The 20298-nt window shown below is 67.6% G+C and overlaps 1 protein-coding gene across 2 annotated transcripts; it reads left to right on the top strand.

The window, feature by feature from the left end:
- Positions 1 to 3742: 3742 nt before the first annotated feature.
- On the top strand, positions 3743 to 20085 carry ECEL1 (endothelin converting enzyme like 1). 2 transcript variants are annotated; one of them, XM_067561037.1, is made up of 17 exons: positions 3743 to 4498; positions 9277 to 9345; positions 10205 to 10315; positions 10596 to 10688; positions 10948 to 11072; positions 13100 to 13322; positions 13855 to 13953; positions 14353 to 14427; positions 15083 to 15180; positions 15911 to 15969; positions 16453 to 16504; positions 16867 to 16934; positions 17360 to 17484; positions 17938 to 18003; positions 18395 to 18490; positions 19288 to 19364; positions 19969 to 20085. In XM_067561037.1, the coding sequence occupies exons 1-17, from the start codon at positions 3743 to 3745 to the stop codon at positions 20066 to 20068; spliced, it is 2292 nt and encodes a 763-aa protein (XP_067417138.1). In that variant the 3' UTR covers positions 20069 to 20085. The 2 variants fall into 2 exon arrangements, with proteins under 2 accessions (XP_067417138.1, XP_067417137.1); XM_067561036.1 differs by having other exon boundaries at positions 15083 to 15186.
- The last annotated feature ends 213 nt before the right edge of the window (positions 20086 to 20298 follow it).

Genomic DNA, 20298 nt, shown 5'->3' with positions numbered 1-20298 from the left:
CCCGCAGCTCCCTTGCACCTGCCTGGAGCAGGCGGGTGGCAGAGGGCACGGCCGCCCCCTCCCAGCTCTGCTCTGCACGTGTGAAGTCACCCAGGCAGCAACCAGCTGAAGGCAGCTGACGCACGGCGGTGACCTGCTCCGCCCTAGCCAGGGACTGCAGGAGCAGGGCAAGGCGGCCGGTCCCTGCTGGGGTGGAGGTGGTGGCCCAGGCCCAGATGTTAATGAGGCACTCCAGAAGTATGGGGTGCGCCTGGGGAGGAGGGGGGGGAAGCTGGAAGTCAGACTCACCCCCCCCAACACTGCCCCTTGTCTGAGCGTATGTCACAACCGCACAGTCACTTACAGGGCGCTTTGGGGGGGGGGGGGGGAGAGGCTGTGGCGCCCGGCGGGAGCCGTGTGCACGCCCAGGGGGTGTGGCTGGAGGAATGGCTGGCTGTGCGCGTGCAGGAGAGTGTGTGTGTGTGTGTGTGTGTGTGTGTGTGTGTGTGTGTGCGTGGGCTGATGTGCGTGTCTCTCTCACTGGGTGTGAGTCTGGGCCCGGGGTTGCACGGCTAATGTAGGCTCGGATGCCGCGCCCCTTCCCGTGGTGTCTGGGCATCTTCCAGTCGTGCATTAAGCAGCGTGAGGACACGGCTGGCACCCGTGGTCTGGCCACGTATCCTTTCCCCAGGGGAGGGAGGGGATGTGTGGATGCCATGGAGGGTGTGTGTGTGGGGGGTGGGTTATGGCCAGGTGGCTGCAGTTTGCTGGAGAAGGCCCGTTGGAGCCGTGCACCTGGCACTGGGGGTGGGGAGGTTTGGGCTGGGTCTTAGTTCCTGAGGGGGGGGAGGGTAGTTCTGGGACCAGCCCTTGAACTGCTGAGCCGTGCCCTGGTCCATGGGCCCCAGCCTGGAGCTCTACGCGCTGTTAGGTACCCTGGGGCCAGGCCACCCGGCAGATAAGGAGCCGAGACCGCGTGGGATCCTAGGGGAAGACAGCGCCAGCTGCCCAGACGGCGCTGATAGAGCCTGTCACCATGGACATGGCGAGGGACCCCGACGCCTCCTCGCTGTGGCCTGAACTGCCCGATCCCGGGGGGCGTCGTCTAGCGGAGAAGCCTGCGCCGCTACTGCTAGCGCTGCGGAGAGCTTCCCTCTGCCCCCCTGCTCTCCTCTGGCTCGCTCGCGTTCAGCTTCAGGAGAGCCATTTGGGGGGGGGGGGGGCAGGTGCGCATGGCTGTGTCCGGGGGCCTGGCAGTGAGTCCAGTGGGTGTGGGAGTGACCATGCCCTGGTGGGCAAGCGTGCAGCAGAGGGGGTGAGCCGGCCTGGCAGGTGGGTGAACTGGCCTGGAGAATAGAGGAGCATGGCCAAAAAGGGGTGCATGCAAGTATGCCCGGGTGTGGGTGTGTGCGCGTGTGTGTGTTTGGACGGTGTGCGAGCCACGTGGGTGCCCGTGCCCGGGGCTGTGTGGCTGGGTGGCGAGCATGCCCAGGGCCGTGTGGGCGGGTGTACCGAGGTGTACAGAGATGGATGGGCGAGTGTTAATATTAAAAGGCCTGTGATTTCCCCAGGAGCGCGGAGTGACACCCAGTGTAATTGATGGGCAATAAATCTCCCTGCTCTCCCCTCGACGATGGGCGCAGCCGGGATATTTATGGCGGGGAGCCAACTGCAATGCAGTTTAATAGTCCGGGGCTTTTCCTCTTGTGCCGTTTGGATTCAGTGTGGCCACCAGGGCAGGGGGGCAGACACCCCCGGTCAGTCCTGGCCTCGGCTTCCCCACCAGCGCCCTGGCCTGGCACCTCTTCAACACAGGCCAGCGTGGGACGGTGCCAGCCCCTGCCAGGCGAACCCTCCGCGCTCCCACCTGGGAGATGCCACCTTCCCCGTGTCTCAAGGGGGGGCCAGCCCTGGGGATGGGGTGTGGGGAGGGGGGCCCCCCCATCACCGGGGGGATCCACCCCTGGTGCCAGCTGGCCCGGCTGCCCCATCGCTCACTTCACAGCCGGGGCCCGGCCCTTGGCAGGGTGACAGAGCCGCTGCCCCCCTGGCCTGCCGCGGGGGAGGCTGGATGATGCTGGGAGAGGCAGGTCCCCCCCCCCCCCCGCCCGGCCCCAGCTGCAGCAGCCTCTGAACACAGGCGCTGACAGGTACCGGGGGGGGCGGAACTGCCTCCCAAGGCAGGCGAGCGCCACTCGCCCAGAGCATCCCTGCCTCGGCGGCTGCCGGTCCCCGCCTGGCTCCGCTGCGCTGCCTCCAGCCCCGGTAAGCGCCGCGCCTGCCCTGCCCGGGGGCGGGGGGGGGGTCCCGCCGCCGCCCCGGGGCTCCAGGGTCCCGGCCCCGCTCCCCGGGGTGCAGCCGGCTGCAAGTTCAACTTCCCGGCGGGGGCTCGCTCCGGGGCCAGGGAAGTTCCCACGCGGGGGGGCGGGCGGGTCCCGGAGACGATCCGGTTCCCCTCGGCCGCGCCCCGGGCTCCCCAGCCCCTGGGGAGGGGCCACCGGGCTCCGGGCGCTCCGGGCGGGCGGCCCCCCTGGTCGGGGGCAGGCTGCCTTCGGGGTCTTTGGGGGGGGGGGTTCCTGGCCCCGAAGGGGCGGGGAAGGGGGGGCAGGCGGGGCCGGGGGCTGGGAGCCGGGCTCCCTCGCTCGCCGGCTCCGAGGCATTGTTCCCGGGGAAGCCCAGGAGGGCTGGGATGGAGCGACCGGCCAGCAGCGTGTCGGGCTGGCGGATCGAGCTGCGCTCGCAGCTTCTCCCCCCGGGCAGCGATTTAACGCCGAAAGAAAAACAAACAAAATAACCCAGCCCCAAAACCCAGAACAAAACCCAGCTCCTGCCAAGCGGCGGCAAAGTTGAGCTTTCTCCCCACAGCCCAGGCTGAGCCGGATCGGGCCCAGCCCACAAGCCCCTTCCCCCGGGAATCCTCCCCCCCAGGGTGCCCGGGTGCAGGGGCGTGAGCAAAACCCTCGTCCTGTCTCCCGGCGCTTGACGGTCCCTTAGCAGCAATTCCCGGTCCTCCGGGACGGGGCAGGGGCTGGGCACTGCCCCCGGGGGTGGAGAAGACCCTTGCAGAGAGCTGGCGGGGACGCCCCGTCTGGCGGGGCCAGAGCCGGAGGAAGGGACCGGACCAGATGCAGGAGATTCTGCTGGGGGGGCCGGGGAACCACTCCCCATCGACCCTTTCGAAATCAAGTCCAAGTTGCCGGTGCCCCTTTACCCCCCCCCTCCGGCTCCTCATCTGAGCCCCTGCTTCTGGGGGGCTGCGGCAAACGCCAGAGCAGCGGGCAACGCCTCCGTTGGGGGCCACATCCCGGCTTGCTGCCTGTGCCCAGCCACTCGGTGCCAGGGCTGGGAAGGGCAAGCGCCTGGCTCAGCTGGCCATGCCCCGGCTCTCGGCCCGGCTGAAAGAGACAGAGCCCAGCCTCGAGCCCGCCGCGTAGGGGACGCCCCTGATCTGAGGGCAGCTGGAGGGGGCGGGCGCCAGGGACCAGGCGTCCCCACCTGCCGGCGTCACCGACGTTTCTGGCAGGCTACAGCTGAGGATACCCGGCAAAGCCGGGTCGTGCTCAGACTGGCGATGAGGGGGAGGACACCCTCCCCCGCTAACAGCGTCGGCCTTTTCCAGGCTCGGCTCCCCTCCCCCGAGGGCTGGCTATTCGGCAGGTCCTGCAGGAAGAGCCGGCGCTCGGGGTCCCCGAGGCCCAAGCCATGAGCTGGCCCCCTCGAGGTCTGCCGTGAGCGCCTCCCGCCGGAGCAGGGCAGCGGCAGCATGGAGAAGACCTACTCGCTGACGGCCCACTACGACGAGTTCCAGGAGGTGAAGTACGCCAGCAAGTACAACAGCGGCGCCCTGCCCGACGTCTTCAACCTCCAGGCCACGGCCGGGGCCAAGAAGCCGCGCCGGGGGCTGCCGCGCTGGAGCCGGCGCGAGGTCTGCCTGCTGTCCGGCCTGGTCTTCGCGGCGGGGCTGTGCGTCATCCTGGGCTGCATGCTTCTGCTCAAGTACCTGGCCATGGAGCGTGCCGCCTACTGCCTGGAGGACTGCCAGGAGAAGAAGGCCTTCATCAAAGCGTCCCACTTCATCGCCAGCAACATCGACCCCACCATCGACCCGTGCAAGGACTTCTACTCCTTCGCCTGCGGCAGCTGGCTCAACCGGCACAGCATCCCCGAGGACAAGCTCAACTACGGCATCATCGCCGCCATCGGCGAGCACAACGAGGAGAAGCTCCGGCGGCTGCTGGCCCAGCCCGTCCGCCGGGCCTCTCTCGCCTCGGCCGAGCGGAAGGTCAAGGAGTTCTTCCGCTCCTGCCTCGACATGGGCGAGATCGACCGCCTGGGGCCGCGGCCCATGCTGGAGGTGATCGAGGACTGCGGCGGCTGGGACGCGCCGGCCACGGGCAGGCCAGCCCGGTGGGACTTCAATGAGCTGCTGTACAAGACCCAGGGCGTCTACAGCACGGCCGTGCTCTTCTCCCTCACGGTCAACCTGGACGACAAGAACTCCTCCCGTTACGTCATCCGGGTGAGTGAGCCCACGCCGGAGCCACCGGGCCCGGGGCACAGCCTGCTGCCACTGGGGGGGTGGGGGTCTCCAAAGAGCTGGACCCAGGACGCCTCAGGCTAAGGTCGCTCAAGGTCTGGCCGGGGCTGTACCTGAACCGGAGACCTGCAAGGAAGGCCCTGGGATGCTCCGGCAGCAGGTTGGGTGACTCCCCGTGGGACGCTGTGATACCATGCGGGCCCCAGCGTGGCGCTAGGGGGGCGCTGTGCTGCAGGGAGCTGGATTGGTGGCCCAGTAGGGGGCGCTGCCCCCTGGCAGTCAGGACTGACCCCAATGGGGCGCTAGGGGGCGCTGGCTGCAGACATGGGGGCGCTGGGAGGCGGGGCTCTCCCATGGGAGGCGTTCACCCTGCAGCCCTGCAAAGATCCCCAGGGAGGGGGGTGTAGTTAGCTCCTACCTGTCTGACAGCCCCTTCCCCGCCGCACTCAGCCGGCCCCAGGAGTCAAACAACTTGGCTGTTCCCTTAAGAGAAAACAATGAACCAAAGTAAAGTCTCATAAATTCCAAGGCCAGAAGGGACCATTCCATTGTGACCCCCCAGCCCGGCATAGCACAGGCCACGGAACTGCCCCACAACAAGTCCGAGGGCAGCACTGCTAGACAGACAGCCCAGCTGCTCTTATATCCTGCCAGCAATGGGGGCTGCACCATGACCCCCAGTAAACTGGTCCACAGCCCAAATGCCCTGTGCAAAGGAAGCAACAGTTTCACAGCTCCGTGCCGCACGGCTCACACAGCCCTGGTCAGTCGGGAGGGGACGCCCCAGCGCCGCTGCACTGACCAGGCGCTGTGCATGTACTGGAACACATCTGGGCTCACCTAGAACCTCACAGCTCGCCATGAGCAGCTGTCGGCATAGGGGCTCTGACACACAGCTGGACAGTTCCAGCTCCACCCAGCAGAGGGCAGTGCAGACATACGCTCGGCCCTGCCCTGCCATGTGTCGGTCTTTGGCGCCCCCCACTGGTCTCGCCTGCGCCCGGCAGGCATGCAGTGAGTTGGTGTAAGTGGGCTTGGAACCCCGGGCTGGCCCTGCCGGGTTGCTGGTGAGACAGGTGAGCCCCGGGCAGTTCATCCCCAAGAAACGGGAGCGGGACGTGACAAGCAGGGATGCTGGCACTGTGGCGTGGCAGGCGGGGACCGGACCACTGGGCCTCGCCCAGGCAGGGAGGGAGAGCCGGGCAGCTCCCTGCAACATGTGCTAGAGCGCGTGTCTATAACTCAAGGGTGCCCTCAGCTGGGACCGGGCAGGAGGCAGGGGTGGGGCTGCGGGTCGGGAGTGAGGGGCTGTGTGAGGGGAGGGCAGGGCTGGGAGGGCAGGGGCTGTGGGGCCAGCCCGAGGGGCACCAGCAGAGCTGTGCGAGGTGGGGGGGGCGAGGCTGGGCTCTCAGGGCGCCGTGGGTCGGGACGTCATTGGGCTGCGGGTCGGGCGTGACGGGCACCAGCCGCGCTGCGTGGCGGGGAAGGCGTGTCCTGTGCTCTCCCGCCTGTCCCCGCCTGCGCCCCCGTGAACGACGGCATTTGCCCAGGTTAATCAGGGGCTCCGCGACGTACAGAGCGACCGGGCTCGGCGGGGCCCTGGCAGCGGATCGCGTCCCCGCCCGCCTGGCTGTCCCCTGCCCGCCTCCGGAGCGCCGTCCCAGCACGGGGCTTTGAGCAGTGGCTGGGGCCTGCGCGGCGGGGGAGTTTTTAATGCAGGGGGTGCGCTATTCCCCTGCCCGCCGGGCCCCCACCGCGGCAGGAACCGGTGGACACGGCAGCGCAGGCGGAGAGTTTTCAGGCCGACCAGGCTGCCAGCTCCGCGCGCCCCCGTTCGTGGCGTATTAGCCTGGCAAATGAAATCGCAAACGCGCTGCCTGCGATTCGGAGCTAATTGCCTAGCCGGACAAAGCCGGGGCTCGTGGGACGCCGTGCTCAGCAACGGGGCCTTTATTTGCATAGCAAAGCCGGGCCCGACGCCGACGGAGAAGCGGCTTTTATACCCGAATTAATATGACTTCTACAGGAGGGGGACTTAGGAAAGGCAATTTCCCTGGGCGTAATTGCAGTGCTTAGCAAAGCAGCGTGTCAGGCAATTTTCCAGGCAATCGGCAGCTCCGTGTGCACAGAGGAGAGAGGGTGTGCGGGTGTGCGCGCGTGGCCGTGCTGGGAGAGTGTACCGTCGCACACGCGTGTGCGCTGGGGCGTGTGCTGCGGGTGCACACGTGCATGTGCCTGGGCGCACGCTGGGAGGGATGTGCACGCTGGGCGTGGATGCGAGTGGCGGTGCTGGGGAAGTGGATGAGTGTGGCCGTGTGCACACGCGTGTGGCCGTGTGCTGTGGCTCTAGGGGCCGCTGCCCTGGCCCGGGGAGTTGATGGCCGGCGCCGTGGGACCGCAGCGTGCACTGAACGGCCATAGCTGGGCCATCGGACCAGAGCTTCCCTTACCCTGCGCGCCCTCCGGTGGGCACGGCGTTTTGCTCCCCAGTGGCAGGCTGGCAGCATTTGCTGAGTGCCAGGCGGGTCTCCCCCCCAGGGCCAGGCCTGTGGTACCCTTACCTGACCCCCTCTCAGAGCCGGGGGGGGGTGGGGGGCTCATGCCCTTGGTGGGGCGGCCCCAGCCGCGAGGCCGCCAGCCCACGAGGCATGTCTGCTCAGACTCCGTGCTGCGGTGGGGGTCAAGAAACGGGCCGGTGGCCGCTGAAGGGATGTGGCCATCCCGTCGTTACGTGTGTTACGGGCGCATCCCGAAATCCGGGCCCCGTCAGGCTGGGCGCTGCCCAGACGCACACAGACGGCGTGAGGGACAGCGCCTGCCCCAGCACACTCCCACTTTAAACTGGACAGAGGGTGGGAGGGGAAACTGAGGCACAGAAGGGGACCCGACTGGCCCAAGCAGCACGGCGACAGCTGGGAACAAAACCCAGGTTTCCTGATGCCTAGCCCCGTGCCTTGCCCACTAGGCTACTGGGAATGATTCAGCAAGAGCAACAAGTCCCAGTCACAGGGGTCTTGATAGCCCAGAGGGGTGTGAGTTAGCACAAGCCTTGCCGGGGGACAGAGGGCTGGAGAGCACAGCTCAGTATCCTAGGCATCCCCAGCACCTTTCACCCTGAGGATCCCAGCGCGCCTTGGTGAGCAGCCGAGTAATGCAGCCAGCTCTGGGGAGGAGGAAGGCAGCAGCCAACATACAACAAACAGTAAAGACAGGCCAGTTGTGGCCAGGAATGCGGGGGAAACCTTACATGACAAGTGCCAGGGACTTGTCCAATGCTCCATCCACACACAGTAACTGCCCAGGACGCCAGGGGGCAGCACGGCAGACAGCCCCAGGGGCGGAGGGGGGGTTGAACCTGCGACTTTAGGGGTGGTGAGCCGAGACCCAGCAGCTCCAGAAAGCTCTAAAAGACGCCTGTTCCCAGCAGCCCGGTGAGGTGACGGGTCAGGCCGACCCAAGGGACTAGATTAATTCTTTCAGCGCCACGGCTGGGCCCTGTGATTGATGGCAGGCGGGCGGTGCCATTAGCTGATTGCTTCTTCTTGGGGGGTGACTCTCCTTTGAAAAGCAGCCAGCGGGAAGCAGGAAGCAGGGCAGGGCTGGGCAATGCCCCACGGGGCAGGCCTGGCCAGCGCTTGCAGGCAGGAGCCCCTCCCCGGAGGCAGTTTCACCCACCAAGTCATCAGCACAAAGGGATCCGACGGGAAATTAAAGGCTGGGTGTTATCCGGGAGGGGGGAAATTGTCACACGTCACTGGTGCGAAGGGCTGGCGGGATGGGAGCTCGGGCACGGGCGGGGATGGCAGGATCAGTGAGGAGGTGTTGGGGGGGGGGAGGCGGCGAGATTGGGGCCGGGGATGTTTAAAGGGGCTGGCGGCTTGGCTGGAGTGTGACAAGCTGTGGCTAACGGATGCTTCGGTGCTTTGGGATGTACCGTTCAGAGCTGGATTTATTCAGCCCCCCCCAAGCACGCTGTGCGAGGGTGCCGGCAGCGCCGTGGGGGTGCGCATGCTGCTTTGTTATGGTAGGGTCACTTGGGAACACTGGTTTGTTATTATAGGATTGGTTAGTCGTGCAAATGGTGCTCCAAAGGGGTGGTCTGTTATCGTAGGGCTGCCGGGGAGGGCTGTTGTCGTAGGGTTGCCGGGAGGGCTGGTCTGGTCTGTTGTCGTAGGGATGGCGGGAGGGCCGGGCTGTTATTGTAGGGAGGGCTGGGCTGTTATCGCGGGAGGGCTGGGCTGTTATTGTAGGGAGGGCCGGGCTGTTATCGTAGGGATGGCGGGAGGGCCGGTCTGTTATTGTAGGGTTGCCGGTATTGCCGGGCTGTGCCTAGGCTGGTGGAGCAGCACTCAGCGCCCTCCAGCCCAGCTATGCGCCGTTGCTCAGGGCCGTGCAGAAGCACGTTGAGGTGGGCGCCCTGGTGCGTTCCGCCCCGGCAGGAAGAGCTGATTGGGGAGGACCTGGGAGCCGAGCGTGGGGGGTGAGCCATCGCCGGAGAGCCCCACGGGCCCTGCCCAGCCTGGGGAGCCCCAGCCCCACCACGGCCCCGGCCCCAGCACAGCCAGCCCCCCGCCCCCTTTGCAGACAGACCCATGCGGCACAAAGGGCCCCCCAACCCTGAACTGCCACCCAGGCCGAGCCCCCCCCTCTCCCTGCCCTCCATTAGCCGGGGAGGGGACCCCAGGCTGCCCTCGGCACCGGGCGTGGGGCTCGCTGCGCCCAGGCCGCGGCACAAACACGACTCCTCTGCGCTGTTGCAGATTGACCAGGACGGGCTGACGCTGCCGGAGCGAACCCTGTACCTGGGGCAGGATGAGGAGAGCGAGAAGGTGATGGGAGCAGCTGGGGCACCGCCCAGGGGGCACCCAGGGGAAGGGGGGGCGGAGTCAGACCCCAAAATTCATCAGATCGGCCCCAGCTATTAGGAGAGAGTTTTACACAGAAGCCATGTTGTGTTTGTCGGGCTGTTGTCGTTTCACGTGTGAGCCCCACCCTGTGTGTGTGTGTGGGAGAGAGCGAGAGATCTCTGCCGGCCCAGCCCTTGCGTGTGGGGGGTGTGGGTGTGTTAGGGGTGTGGGATATGTGTGTGGAGGTGGGTTGTGGGGGGTCTGGGGAGTGGGGTGTGTGGGTGTGTGTGCTTGTGGGATATGCGTGTGGGAGTGTGTGTGTAGAGGTGGGTTGTGGGGGGTCTGGGGAGTGGGGTGTGTGGGTGTGTGTGGTTGTGGGATATGTGTGTGGGGGTGTGTGTGTAGAGGTGGGTTGTGGGGGGTCTGGGGAGTGGGGTGTGTGGGTGTGTGTGGTTGTGGGATATGCGTGTGGGGGTGTGTGTGTAGAGGTGGGTTGTGGGGGGTCTGGGGAGTGGGGTGTGTGTGCTTGTGGGATATGTGTGTGTGTGGGGGGGTGTGCGGAGGTGGGTTGTGGGGTGTGTGGGGGGACTAGAGGGGCAGGCAGCCAGGCAGGGAGCTGAGATGCTCTGAGGGGGTGGAACTTCTGGAGTAGACAGACAAAAATCCCATCACCACCTAAACATCACACCGGGGGGGGGGGCAGCCTGACTGCAGGGGGGAGGGTGACCTCCTCCATCCCCACATCCCGCAGGGCCCTCTCCCCCCTCCGCCCCAGGGGGGGCTGCCAGTGGAGGGGTGGTTCCGCGCCCCGTCCTGGCCTGACCGCTCGCCTCGTGCCCAGATCCTGGCGGCATACCGCCTCTTCATGGAGCGGCTGCTGGGCCTGCTGGGAGCCGAGCGCGCGCCGCAGAAGGCTGAGGAGATCCTGCAGCTCGAGCAGAGACTGGCCAACGTGAGTCCTCCCCGGGGTCCCCGCGCCAGCCCCAGGGCCGCGGGCGAAGGGCGGCAAACCCTGCCCAGGGGCGCAGGGAGCGGGGACCCTGCTGGGCAGCGGCAGCGAGCGCCCCGGGGTGGCGCCTGCCATCGGCTGGGGCAGGGGGGAGCGGCCCCAGGCCCCACCAGGCTTCCCGGGGGTCCGGCGAGAGGGACGAGGCAGCCCTAGGCTCCCTGCCGTGGGCTGGCCCCTGTGCCGGGCAGCGCGGGGGCGGCCCTGATGCCTCTGTCCTGCACAGATCACGGTCCCCGAGTACGACGACCTGCGCCGGGACATCAGCACCATGTACAACAAGGTGACGCTGGGGGAGCTCCAACGCATCACCCCCACCGTGAGTACCCGGCCAGGGGTTCCCGTCCCGACACACGCGCACCCGGGTGCCCAGGTCAATGCCCTCCGGGCTCTTCTCCTCGCCCCCCAAGTCCAGCCCTCCTCCCGAGCCTGCAGAGGGACACAGCCACGGGCCGTCTTCGGTCACTGCGGTGGGGCTGGATCGCTGCCCTGGGGGCAGAGGGGCAGGGCCTGGGTGGGGGGCGCTGTGGGGAAGGCCAGGCCCCGCTGGTCATGGCGCCCTCTCCTCCACCCCGCAGCTGAAGTGGAAGCGCCTGCTGGATCGGATCTTCCACGACAACTTCTCCGAGGAGGAGGAGGTGGTGCTGCTGGCCACGGACTACATGCAGAAGGTGTCGGAGCTCATCCGCAGCACGCCCAGCAGGTACCGGCCACCCGGGGCATGGCGGGCACTGCCGGGGAGCCGGGCTCTACCGGACGCCTCCTCCCACACGGGCCCGCCGGCTCCAGACACATTTACGCCACAGCTCCTCTCCCCGGCATGCCTGGAGGGCCTCCCCTGCCCTAGCGTTGGCACGGACAGGAGCCCCCGAGATCAGCCCTGCCGCGCCCTGGCTCGCGTTTGGCTGGAGGGCCCCGGCTAAAGGTGTGACACGCTTCTGTTCCGCCTGGAATTCCCCCTGCGGGACTCCCCCACCCCTTGGATGGGTCCCGGGGAGTTCCTGCACGCCCAGAGGGCCAGGCACCCCGCCTTGCAGACAGACGCGATTCACAGCCGGCGTGGAAGCCAGAAGGGTTTCTTAGCGCTCAGGTTCCCAGCGCAGAAAGCCTTTGCCAGCTACCAGCCTTAGCGAAGAGTTGCACCAGCAACCACCTGGAGAGCCCCATTCTCGGGGCTCCCTCTCCACCGGGCCCCCACGGTGGCACTGGCCTCTTTCCCCCAGCCCCCTCCTGCAGCCCCTCCCCAGGCCTTTGTCTCCTTCCCGGGCTGGGCGGCCACTCTCCCTGGTCTTCATCTGCCCCAACCTGTTGCAACTGGTTGGGCCGAGGCCGGGGGTCCCGGGCAGGTCTGCCTACGTGTGGCTGGGGGAAGCCCATCCAGTGACCTCTGCAATGATCACACACCCGGGTCCCATCCTGACGTACACGAGTAACATATGTGGGGAAACTGAGGCACACGCGCAGCACTCAGAGAAAACCCCAAGAATATCTCCACTTCGTCACACCAGGCCCAGAGGCGTCTCCGGGCCCCTCACTCAGGCCCACGGGTGTGACAGCAGCCAGATGCCCCCTGGTCCTGGCAGCAGTGGGGGAGGGTGCAGATCGCCTGGAGAAGCGTCAACCTCCCTGCTAAGGTTTCCTAGCCATGGGGGGGAGAGACCTTGACGGCCCGGCTCAGGATCGGCGCGGCCTGGCCGGGGATTTCTGCACCCTCTTGTTCTCAGCCGAATCCCCCGCGCCTCCTGTCTGTGATCAGCTCTCTCGGCCGGGGAACCACCTCCCCACAGACAGGACATCTCGCTAATGGCCATTGATCTGCTGGGACTCGCCTGCCTCCTGAATGCCAATGGGCTTCTGCAGCTGTCTGCTGGGGCCGGAGGCGGGACCCGGAGCACCTTCCCCCACTCTCCAGCGTACTTACAGAGCCGCACTGCCCCAGCCCATAGCCCTCCTGGTGTGGCCAAAAGCAGGGGTCAGCTCCCCCTCCCCTGCACAGCCACAGGCTCCCTGCCCTCTCCCCACCGGGCCTGGGCTCCCCCATCCCCACGGCCTCCCCCCAGCATGGCCACAGGTGCCCACCCCACAGCCCCCAGCTGCAGTGCCCATGGGTACACAATGCCCTCACCAGCACGTGCCCGACGCCCTGTCGGCTTCCTTCGTGGACAGCAGGATCCGGCCTGTCCCAGGCACACGCCCCGGGCTCCGCCTCAGCACACCCACAAACACCCCAGGGCCACCCAGAGCGACCTCCCCCACACCCCGCCAGCTCTCTCTGGCACCCACCACCGGGATCCCCGCTCCCGGCCAGGGGCACACAGAGCGGCCCGTGGACCTTCAGAGCGAATAAAATGCATCGCACGTCAGCCGGCTAAACCCATTCGTTACACAGTCAATGCAGGGGCGCTCAGGCATCTGGGCTTTAATGGGCTATTCCCCAACTCTGCATCTCAGCCCCTCCTACTCCAGCTGGGCCCCTCCCATCTCCAGGGGTGCTGGCTGAGCATGTGGAACTCCCTGCCACTAGGTTTTGGGAACGCCACCACTTCCAGCTTCATGCAAAGGCAGGGAGGTGCTTCATGGCCTCCCCGCCCCCTAGTCTCCCCCTTGCAGCCCACCCCATCCCACAGCCCCGGAGGCTGAGGCGGGAGAGGCTCACGTGCCCTCTGCATGTCCCTGCCTGCGCTCTCCCTCCCAGCCCCCGGTGTCTGTCCCTGCCTCTCCCCATCCCAGGATCCTTCACAACTACATGCTGTGGCGCATCGTGGTGGTGCTGAGCGAGCACCTCTCCACCCCCTTCCGCGACGCCATCCACCAGCTCTCCAGGGAGATGGAGGGGACTGAGAAGCAGCTGGAGCTGGACAAGACATGCCTGAGCCAGGCCAACAAGCATTTTGGCATGGCCCTGGGGGCCCTCTTCGTGGAGGAGTACTTCTCCTCCTCCAGCAAGGCCAAGGTAGGCGCCTCCAGCTGCCCTCCGCTCGGCGGGGGGTGACAGGGGGGGCAGGGACTCCTCCCAGGATCTTTCAGGGCTGTGGAGGGAGGGAATCCTCCCAGGATCCAGGCAGGCTGTAAGGGGGGGGAGGGCTGCACCCCACTTGGTGGCCACTCAGTGGCTGCGCCTGGCCTGAAGTGATGGGGCCGGAGGAGAAGCGGGGGGACAGCCATTGGGTTTCTATTAAGAACTCAGTTCAACTACACGAGCAAGGTGCCGCCTTCCCGGAGCCAGTCCCAGGCCCCGGCTCCCCCGGCTCCCCTCGCAGCCCTGTAAGCGATGTCACGCTCGGCCAGTGACACACAAGACAGAAGCAGTGCGCCTCCAGCGCAAACGCCCATAAGCCGGAGGCATGCTCAGCCGCTGGGCGTGGCTTAACCCTTTTGTGGGCGTGGCCACAGATGTCTGTGGGAGGGAGGGGCTCCATACCCACCCCAGGCCCGGTGTCCAGCTGCCAGGACCCCTGAGAACCCCATGCGGTTGCCCCGAGCAGGTGCAGCAGCTGGTGGAGGACATCAAGCACACCCTGGACCAGCGGCTGGATGAGCTCGACTGGATGGACAAAGAGACCAAACGAGCGGCCAGAGCCAAGGTGAGGCGCCAAGGGGCAGAGCCTCGCCCAGCCAGCCTAGTGCAGCCTTTCATGGCTCCCAAGTGGCTTGGGGGCCCGTAAGCCAGGGGCAGTCCCAGGAGAGGGTGCTGGAGCTCAGACAACACAGAGGGTGCTGGCTGGCACGTGCCAACGTTGGGCACGTGGGATTCTACAGCCCGGAGAGGGAAAGGCCCGGCCCCCACGCAGAGTGCAGCCCAGCTCCGAGCCATCTGGGCCTGTCCACAGGGCGAGCCACGCACGCAAAGCTGGTCAGCCGCGGCCCCCGGCCAGCGCCTCTGTGCCGAGCTGGGGTTCGGACTCACCCTGGCCAGCACACGGGGCTCTGCCCAACGTGAGCTGTGGGGCGGGCTCAGACCTGGGCGTGTGCTCTCCTTGCAGCTCCAGTACATGATGGTGATGATCGGGTACCCGGACTTCCTGCTAAACCCGGCCGCCATCGACCAAGAGTACGAGGCAAGTGAGTGAGGGCCCCGCGCTACACGCTCCCTGGAGGGGCCACCAGCACACCCAGCCTGCAGCACGCTGGGGGGACTGGGAGACCCTTCCCTTTCTCCTGCGCTAGCCAGCGGCCCCTGGCCAGCTGCCCAGATTTCCAGGCCAGCAGGAGCTTCTTGCTGGGAGGACGGGGAGGGGGAGCGATTGTGGGTCGTCAGGCTCAGCCTCCCTCCCCACACATCGTTTACTCCCCGAGTTCCCCTGGCTCTGGCTGAGCCATCTCCACCCTGGTGCCGGCCCAGCACCGCAGCAGCGCCTTTAGGCGGCAACTGTCCCCTGGGACGTGCAGGGGTGCACACTGTCAGCAGGGTGTGCGCCCAGGCGCCGCCACCAGAGGGAGACACTCTTGCACGTGCTCAGTGTGGTACAGGACAACCCACCCACCCCGCTGGTCCATCCTGGGTTGCAGCTGGGATGGGGCTAAGCCTGCATGCAGACCAGGGAGCCTCGGGGCTAAGGTGGCGTGTGGGGGCTGGGAGTCAGCTGGGGGCCGGGGGAGGGGCACGTCCCAGCTCCGGTCCCCTCTAGTGCAAGGGGGCTGGCTAAGGAGGGGTGTCCCGGGGAGACGCCCGCTGCCGTTTCCTACCTGACATGGGCCGCGTCCCTGCCGCAGTTCGAAGTGCACGAGAAGTCGTATTTCAAGAACATCCTCAACAGCATCAAGTTCAGCATCAAGCTCTCGGTGAAGAAGATCCGGCAGGAGGTGGACAAGTCCGCGTAGGTATCCGGGGCCTGTGCTTTGTCCCTCCAGAGGGGGTGCTGGGTCTGGGCCCCCCCCGGGACAGCAGAGTCTGCCACGGCTGGTCAGGGATCCCTCTGTGACGTGAGGATCCCGCAACCTGGGAGCAGGGTCTCCAGCGCCAGGCTCAGCGAGAGACGATGGTGTGGTTTCCACTCTGCGGCCAGGCACCCCCAGGAGTGGGGGGGGGGGGGACACGGACCCTGGGCACCAGCCCCCCACACTGCGCCTCTCCCAGGAAACCAATGGGCCCCACCTCGGCCAATGCCTTTCCCGAGGGGTCTAGCAACCAGCGTGGGCCCAGGCCGGCAAACGCCTGGCAGTTGGTGCCCGCCGGGCGCCTGGACGGTGTCTGGGCTGAGGCAGGGGGGTGCAGGCACCATGCCTTCCTGGCACGCTGGCTGAGCGAGCCCCACGCAAGGGGTGGACCTAGGGCAGCAGGGGGTCTAGATCCAGTGGCACTGGACTGGCCAGCCCGGCCCCCCTGAGCCCCATCGCCGGAGGCCTGTCCCGTGGGGGAGGGAGCCTAGCATGGCACCATCCTGGGGGCATTAAGGGGCAGAGGCTGCCCTGCCCCATGCCCTGGCCTCTCCTTGCCACGCTACGTTAGCAGAGCCCCACCTGTGAGGGGTGGGGGTGGCTGGGAGTCCGTGGGGCGCCTGCCCTGGCAGTCCCGGTGCTGATCTCGGCGTCTCCTTGCAGGTGGCTGCTGCCCCCCCAGGCCCTGAATGCCTACTACCTGCCCAACAAGAACCAGATGGGTACGGCGCCAGCCAGCGCGCCCGGGCGTCCGGACAGGGCTGCGCCGAGCCTCCGGGGGGGATGCAGATTGGCGGGGGGGGGCATCAGCCGATGCAGGGGTGCGGCTGGGATTGATGTAGCAGAAAGGGGGCTGTGGGTCGAGTGAGGGGCACGAGCCGAGCTGTAGGGAGAGGTGGGGGGAGCCCAGGGCCGGGTGAGCAAGGGGCTGCGGGTCGGGACTGAGAGACATCGGCAGAGCTGGGCAGGGGCAGGACAGAGGGCGGATGCCCCCGGGCCTCGCCCTCCTTCCACCGAGCTGGGGGGGGCCGAGCCACACCCTGGCACATTTGGCCAGAGCAGGTGGGTGACTTTGGGTCTCAGGAGCCCTGGGGGCCTGGCCTAGGTGCCAGCCCCTCGCCCAGGGCGAGTGGGGAGGGGCCCTGCCCGGGGCAAGATAGCAGTGGGGGAGGGGCCTGCCCGTAACTCTCCCCCTCTCCCCACAGTGTTCCCTGCCGGGATCCTCCAGCCCACGCTCTACGACCCCGAGTTCCCGCAGTGAGTACAGGCCTTGTGGGCACCGCCCGCCATTCCCCGCCCCCGCTGCCAGCACGAGGGGGAGCGGGGCTCAGGGAGGGGCCGTGGGCGGGACAGGGAGCCCCCCCCCTTGTGCCTGGGGAATCAGAACTGCCCTCACTGGGCCGGAACTGGGCCCGCCCAGAACCACCCCGCAGGCTGCAGACACCCAGCAGGTCCCCCCCATTGCTGATGGGTCGTGGGTCGGGGGGGGCTCAGACCCCCCCCATTGCTGATGGGTCGGGGGGCTCAGACACCCCCCCATTGCTGACAGGTCGTGTGTCGGGGGGCTCAGACACCCCCCCATTGCTGATGGCTCCTGTCTTGTCCCCTCCTTCCGAAAGGTCCCTGAACTACGGTGGAATTGGCACCATCATCGGGCACGAGCTGACCCACGGCTACGACGACTGGGGTGAGCCCCCGCCCCCTCTCTGCCCGCCTGGCGTCTGCTGGCCCCACCCATGCCCGCCCCGGGGCAGGGGGCGCCTGTCTGCTGCCTGTGGACACCCAGCAACCCAGGCCCCCCAGGGGCGAAGGTGCTGCGAGGGGCCAGGATGGCAGCCCCATGGGAGGAGCCCCGGCCAGCCTGGCACCTGTGGAGTGGCGTCTCCCCTGGCTGGTCCCGGAGCCGGGCCTGGCCCTCGGCCAACACGCCCCAGCAGCCTGGCAGCCAGCTCCCTGCGTGGCACTCAGTCACCACGGGGCCGGGGCCGGCCGGGGCCGGGGGAGGCAGCATGGCCGGGAGCTGAGAGCAGGGGACAGGGAGCCGGGACTCCTGGGTGCTGGTCCCGGCCCTGCCGCCCCCGAGCCCCTTCCAGCCTCGCTGTCTGCCTGCAGGGGGCCAGTATGACCGCCACGGGAACCTGGTGCACTGGTGGACGGACGCCTCCTACAGCAAGTTCCTGCAGAAGGCCCAGTGCATCGTCAACCTGTACGACAACTTCACCGTCTACAACCAGCGGGTGAGCCCGGGCGCCCCTCCCTGCCGGGCTGGCCTGGGCCCGGGGCACCCCTCACTGCCAGGGTGGGGGGGTCTCACTGCCAGGAGGCATTCAGCCTGCCCCCCATTCCTTCCCCCCCAGGACATAAAGGCTCTGCTCTGAAGGGGATACTGAGGCACAGACCCCAGCAGGGGCAGACGGGTGGGGGGGAAGGTGGGGAGGGGAGCAGCTGTGTGTCTGCAGTGGGGGGCAGGGGCAGTGATTTTCTCTCTACGCCCCCGGAGGGAGTATCAAAGCTATGGGGGGAGGGTGGCAGCTCAAGGGGCCAGGTTGGAGGGGGCTGCCCCATGTTCTTCTCAGCCCCCCAGCTGGTCTCCCACAGAGACAGGGCCCGGTGGAGGCAGGGGCTGGGTGTCTTGGGGGGCTGGAGATGCCCTGGACCAGGTCCCTGTGAGCCCGTTCCTCTCTCTGCAGGTGAACGGGAAGCACACGCTGGGGGAGAACATCGCGGACATGGGGGGGCTCAAACTGGCCTATTACGTAAGTGACAAGGGGCGCCCGGCCCTCCCAGCCCCTTCTGCTCGGCGCGGGCGGGATCCCCGGGTCAGTGACCAGGGACCAGCTGGGGAAAGGGGGGAGCTGTGGGGCTGTGGCTGCGGGGTAGGGGGCCCTGCAGGACCAGCAGCTGGCTGGGAGGAGGCTGTGCGAACATTACTTGTGACTGGACCCTAGGGGACACCCCACTCTTCCCCCAGCTCCCCCCAAGTCCGGTGGCCACCAGCCACCCCCTGCCTCGGCATGGAGGTCCCGCCCCACCAGCCACCCCCCCTCCCCCAGCCAGGCCCATCACCCGGCACTGCAGGCCTGCGGGGCCCAGCCCGAGAGCTGGGGGTGGAGAGCCCCCCAGGCTGAGCATGCCCCCGTTTTGCAGGCCTATCAGAAGTGGGTGCGGGAGCACGGGCCCGAGCACCCCCTGCACCGCCTGAAATACACCCACGAGCAGCTCTTCTTCATCGCCTTCGCCCAGGTAACGCCCCCGCCATGGCCCGCTCCCTGCCCAGCTGGTGCCCCTCGCTCCTGACCCCCAGCCCCCTGCCAGCCCCACCCTGGGCTCCCCACACAGCTCCGCTGGTGCCCTCCCAGCCCCCTGCCATGGGTCTCTGTTGAGCAGAAATGACGCAGGGGAGAGGCGGACGGAGGGGTTAGATGGGGACAATGCCCCATGGGGCAAGGCTGGGACCTACTCCATTTGTTTCACGTACGCCCACTTCCCTGCCAGGGCCGGCTCCCCCTGCCCCCTTACCCTGCAACAGCCAGGCCATGGCTTCTGTGCCCCAGGGCCCGCTGGCACTGGAGACCCTACAATAACAAGAGTTAAAATCCTTGTCCTCGGACACTGGCAGGAAGCAGCTGTTCCTCTGGTACCCCTGGCTGCCCCGGGTTGGCTGGGGGGCGCTCTGCGACTGTGGGGCCTACGTCCGTGCCCTCGTGTACTCACACATCCAGGCAGAGTTCCTCCGGACGGCGTCCACTGGCTCCCTTGACACCTGCCGGGGGCACTGGGCGCTGTCTGGGGTTCTCTGCTCGGTGTCCCGGTCCGGTTCCCTTCGTTTAAACCTGTGACCCCCCCACGCCTCCTCCTGGCTTTTTGTCATTCGTTGTCCCCCATAATCAGTCGTATCCCGGGCTCAGTGACGCCAGGCTGGCCTGGCCCCTGCCAGTCTCCACTCTGCCGCTGGCCTCCCCCACTGTGGTGCCCACCCAGGCTCCCCCCCACCAGCCCCACGGCCCTGGCACTCAGCCTGGCTTCTCTCCCCTGCGCAGAACTGGTGCATCAAGAGGCGCTCGCAGTCCATCTACTTGCAGGTGCTGACCGACAAGCACGCCCCGGAGCACTACAGGTACCTGGGGCCGCGGGCGCGAGGAGGTGCCGCGTGTCCTGCTGCTCTGGCCTCTGCCGGCCGCCGGGGGCTTTGGCTGGAAGCTCCTCGGGGCAGGGCCCAGCTCCACCTGGGGCTCAAATAGTCCCCAGCCCGTGGTCAGAGCGGCCAGCCAGCGGGGGGCGCCAGGGGGCTGGTGGGGGCAGGTGAGAGCGGGTGCCCGGCCCCAGGGAGGATGTGAAAGGGTTAAACCAGCCTCTGCACTGGGAGGGGCAGGGCAGGCAGGCTGGGGCCTCTGCTCCTGCCCCCCGGGTTACGGGTTGGGGCTGGAGGGTGCTGGGACGACCCAGAGGAGCTGCAGGGCTGGTTGCTCCTGCCCCGCCCCTCGCCCTGGCTGCCCCTTCCTGGGCACAGCCAGCGGGGGAGGGCCCGTCGCTGCTGCCCGTACGCCAGGGGCAGGACGTTAACCTGCAGCGGGCTCCCACCCCCGCCTCCTTCCGGGCCCTCCTGCTGCTGTCCGCTGTTAACAGCTGCCTCTGCTCGCTCCAGAGGTGGCTGCACCATGATGAAGGGGCAAGCGCAGGCTCCCAATCCCCTTTCCCTGAGCTCTCTCTCCTCTCCCCAGGGTGCTGGGCAGCGTCTCCCAGTTTGAGGAGTTCGGCCGGGTCTTCCACTGCCCCAGGAACTCGCCGATGAACCCAGCACACAAGTGCGCCGTGTGGTGAGCGCTGGCGGCCGGCCGTGTTGCTCGCTGCCCTGCGCCTCACCTGCCTCCCCCCTCACAGGCTGGCTGGGGCCTCTCCCCAAACCCCCAGCCTGGGGCAGCCGCGGACCGGGGGGGGGGGGGGGGCAGGCCCCAAAAGCTGCCGTGGGGTCAGGGACTCAGGCATGGCCTGGAGAAGGGCCCCCCCCCCGGAGCCCCAGGCAGCCCTGTGGGGTTAGCAGGAGGCCCCAG

This window comes from Emydura macquarii, unplaced genomic scaffold (assembly GCF_026122565.2).
Source record: "Emydura macquarii macquarii isolate MOO-44397 ecotype Brisbane River unplaced genomic scaffold, CSIRO-AGI_Emac_v2 contig_2365, whole genome shotgun sequence".
NCBI classification, from domain to species: domain Eukaryota; kingdom Metazoa; phylum Chordata; order Testudines; family Chelidae; genus Emydura; species Emydura macquarii.
The sequence above is the reverse complement of the archived record's forward strand: the minus strand, read 5'-3'. Positions and strand labels throughout refer to the sequence as shown.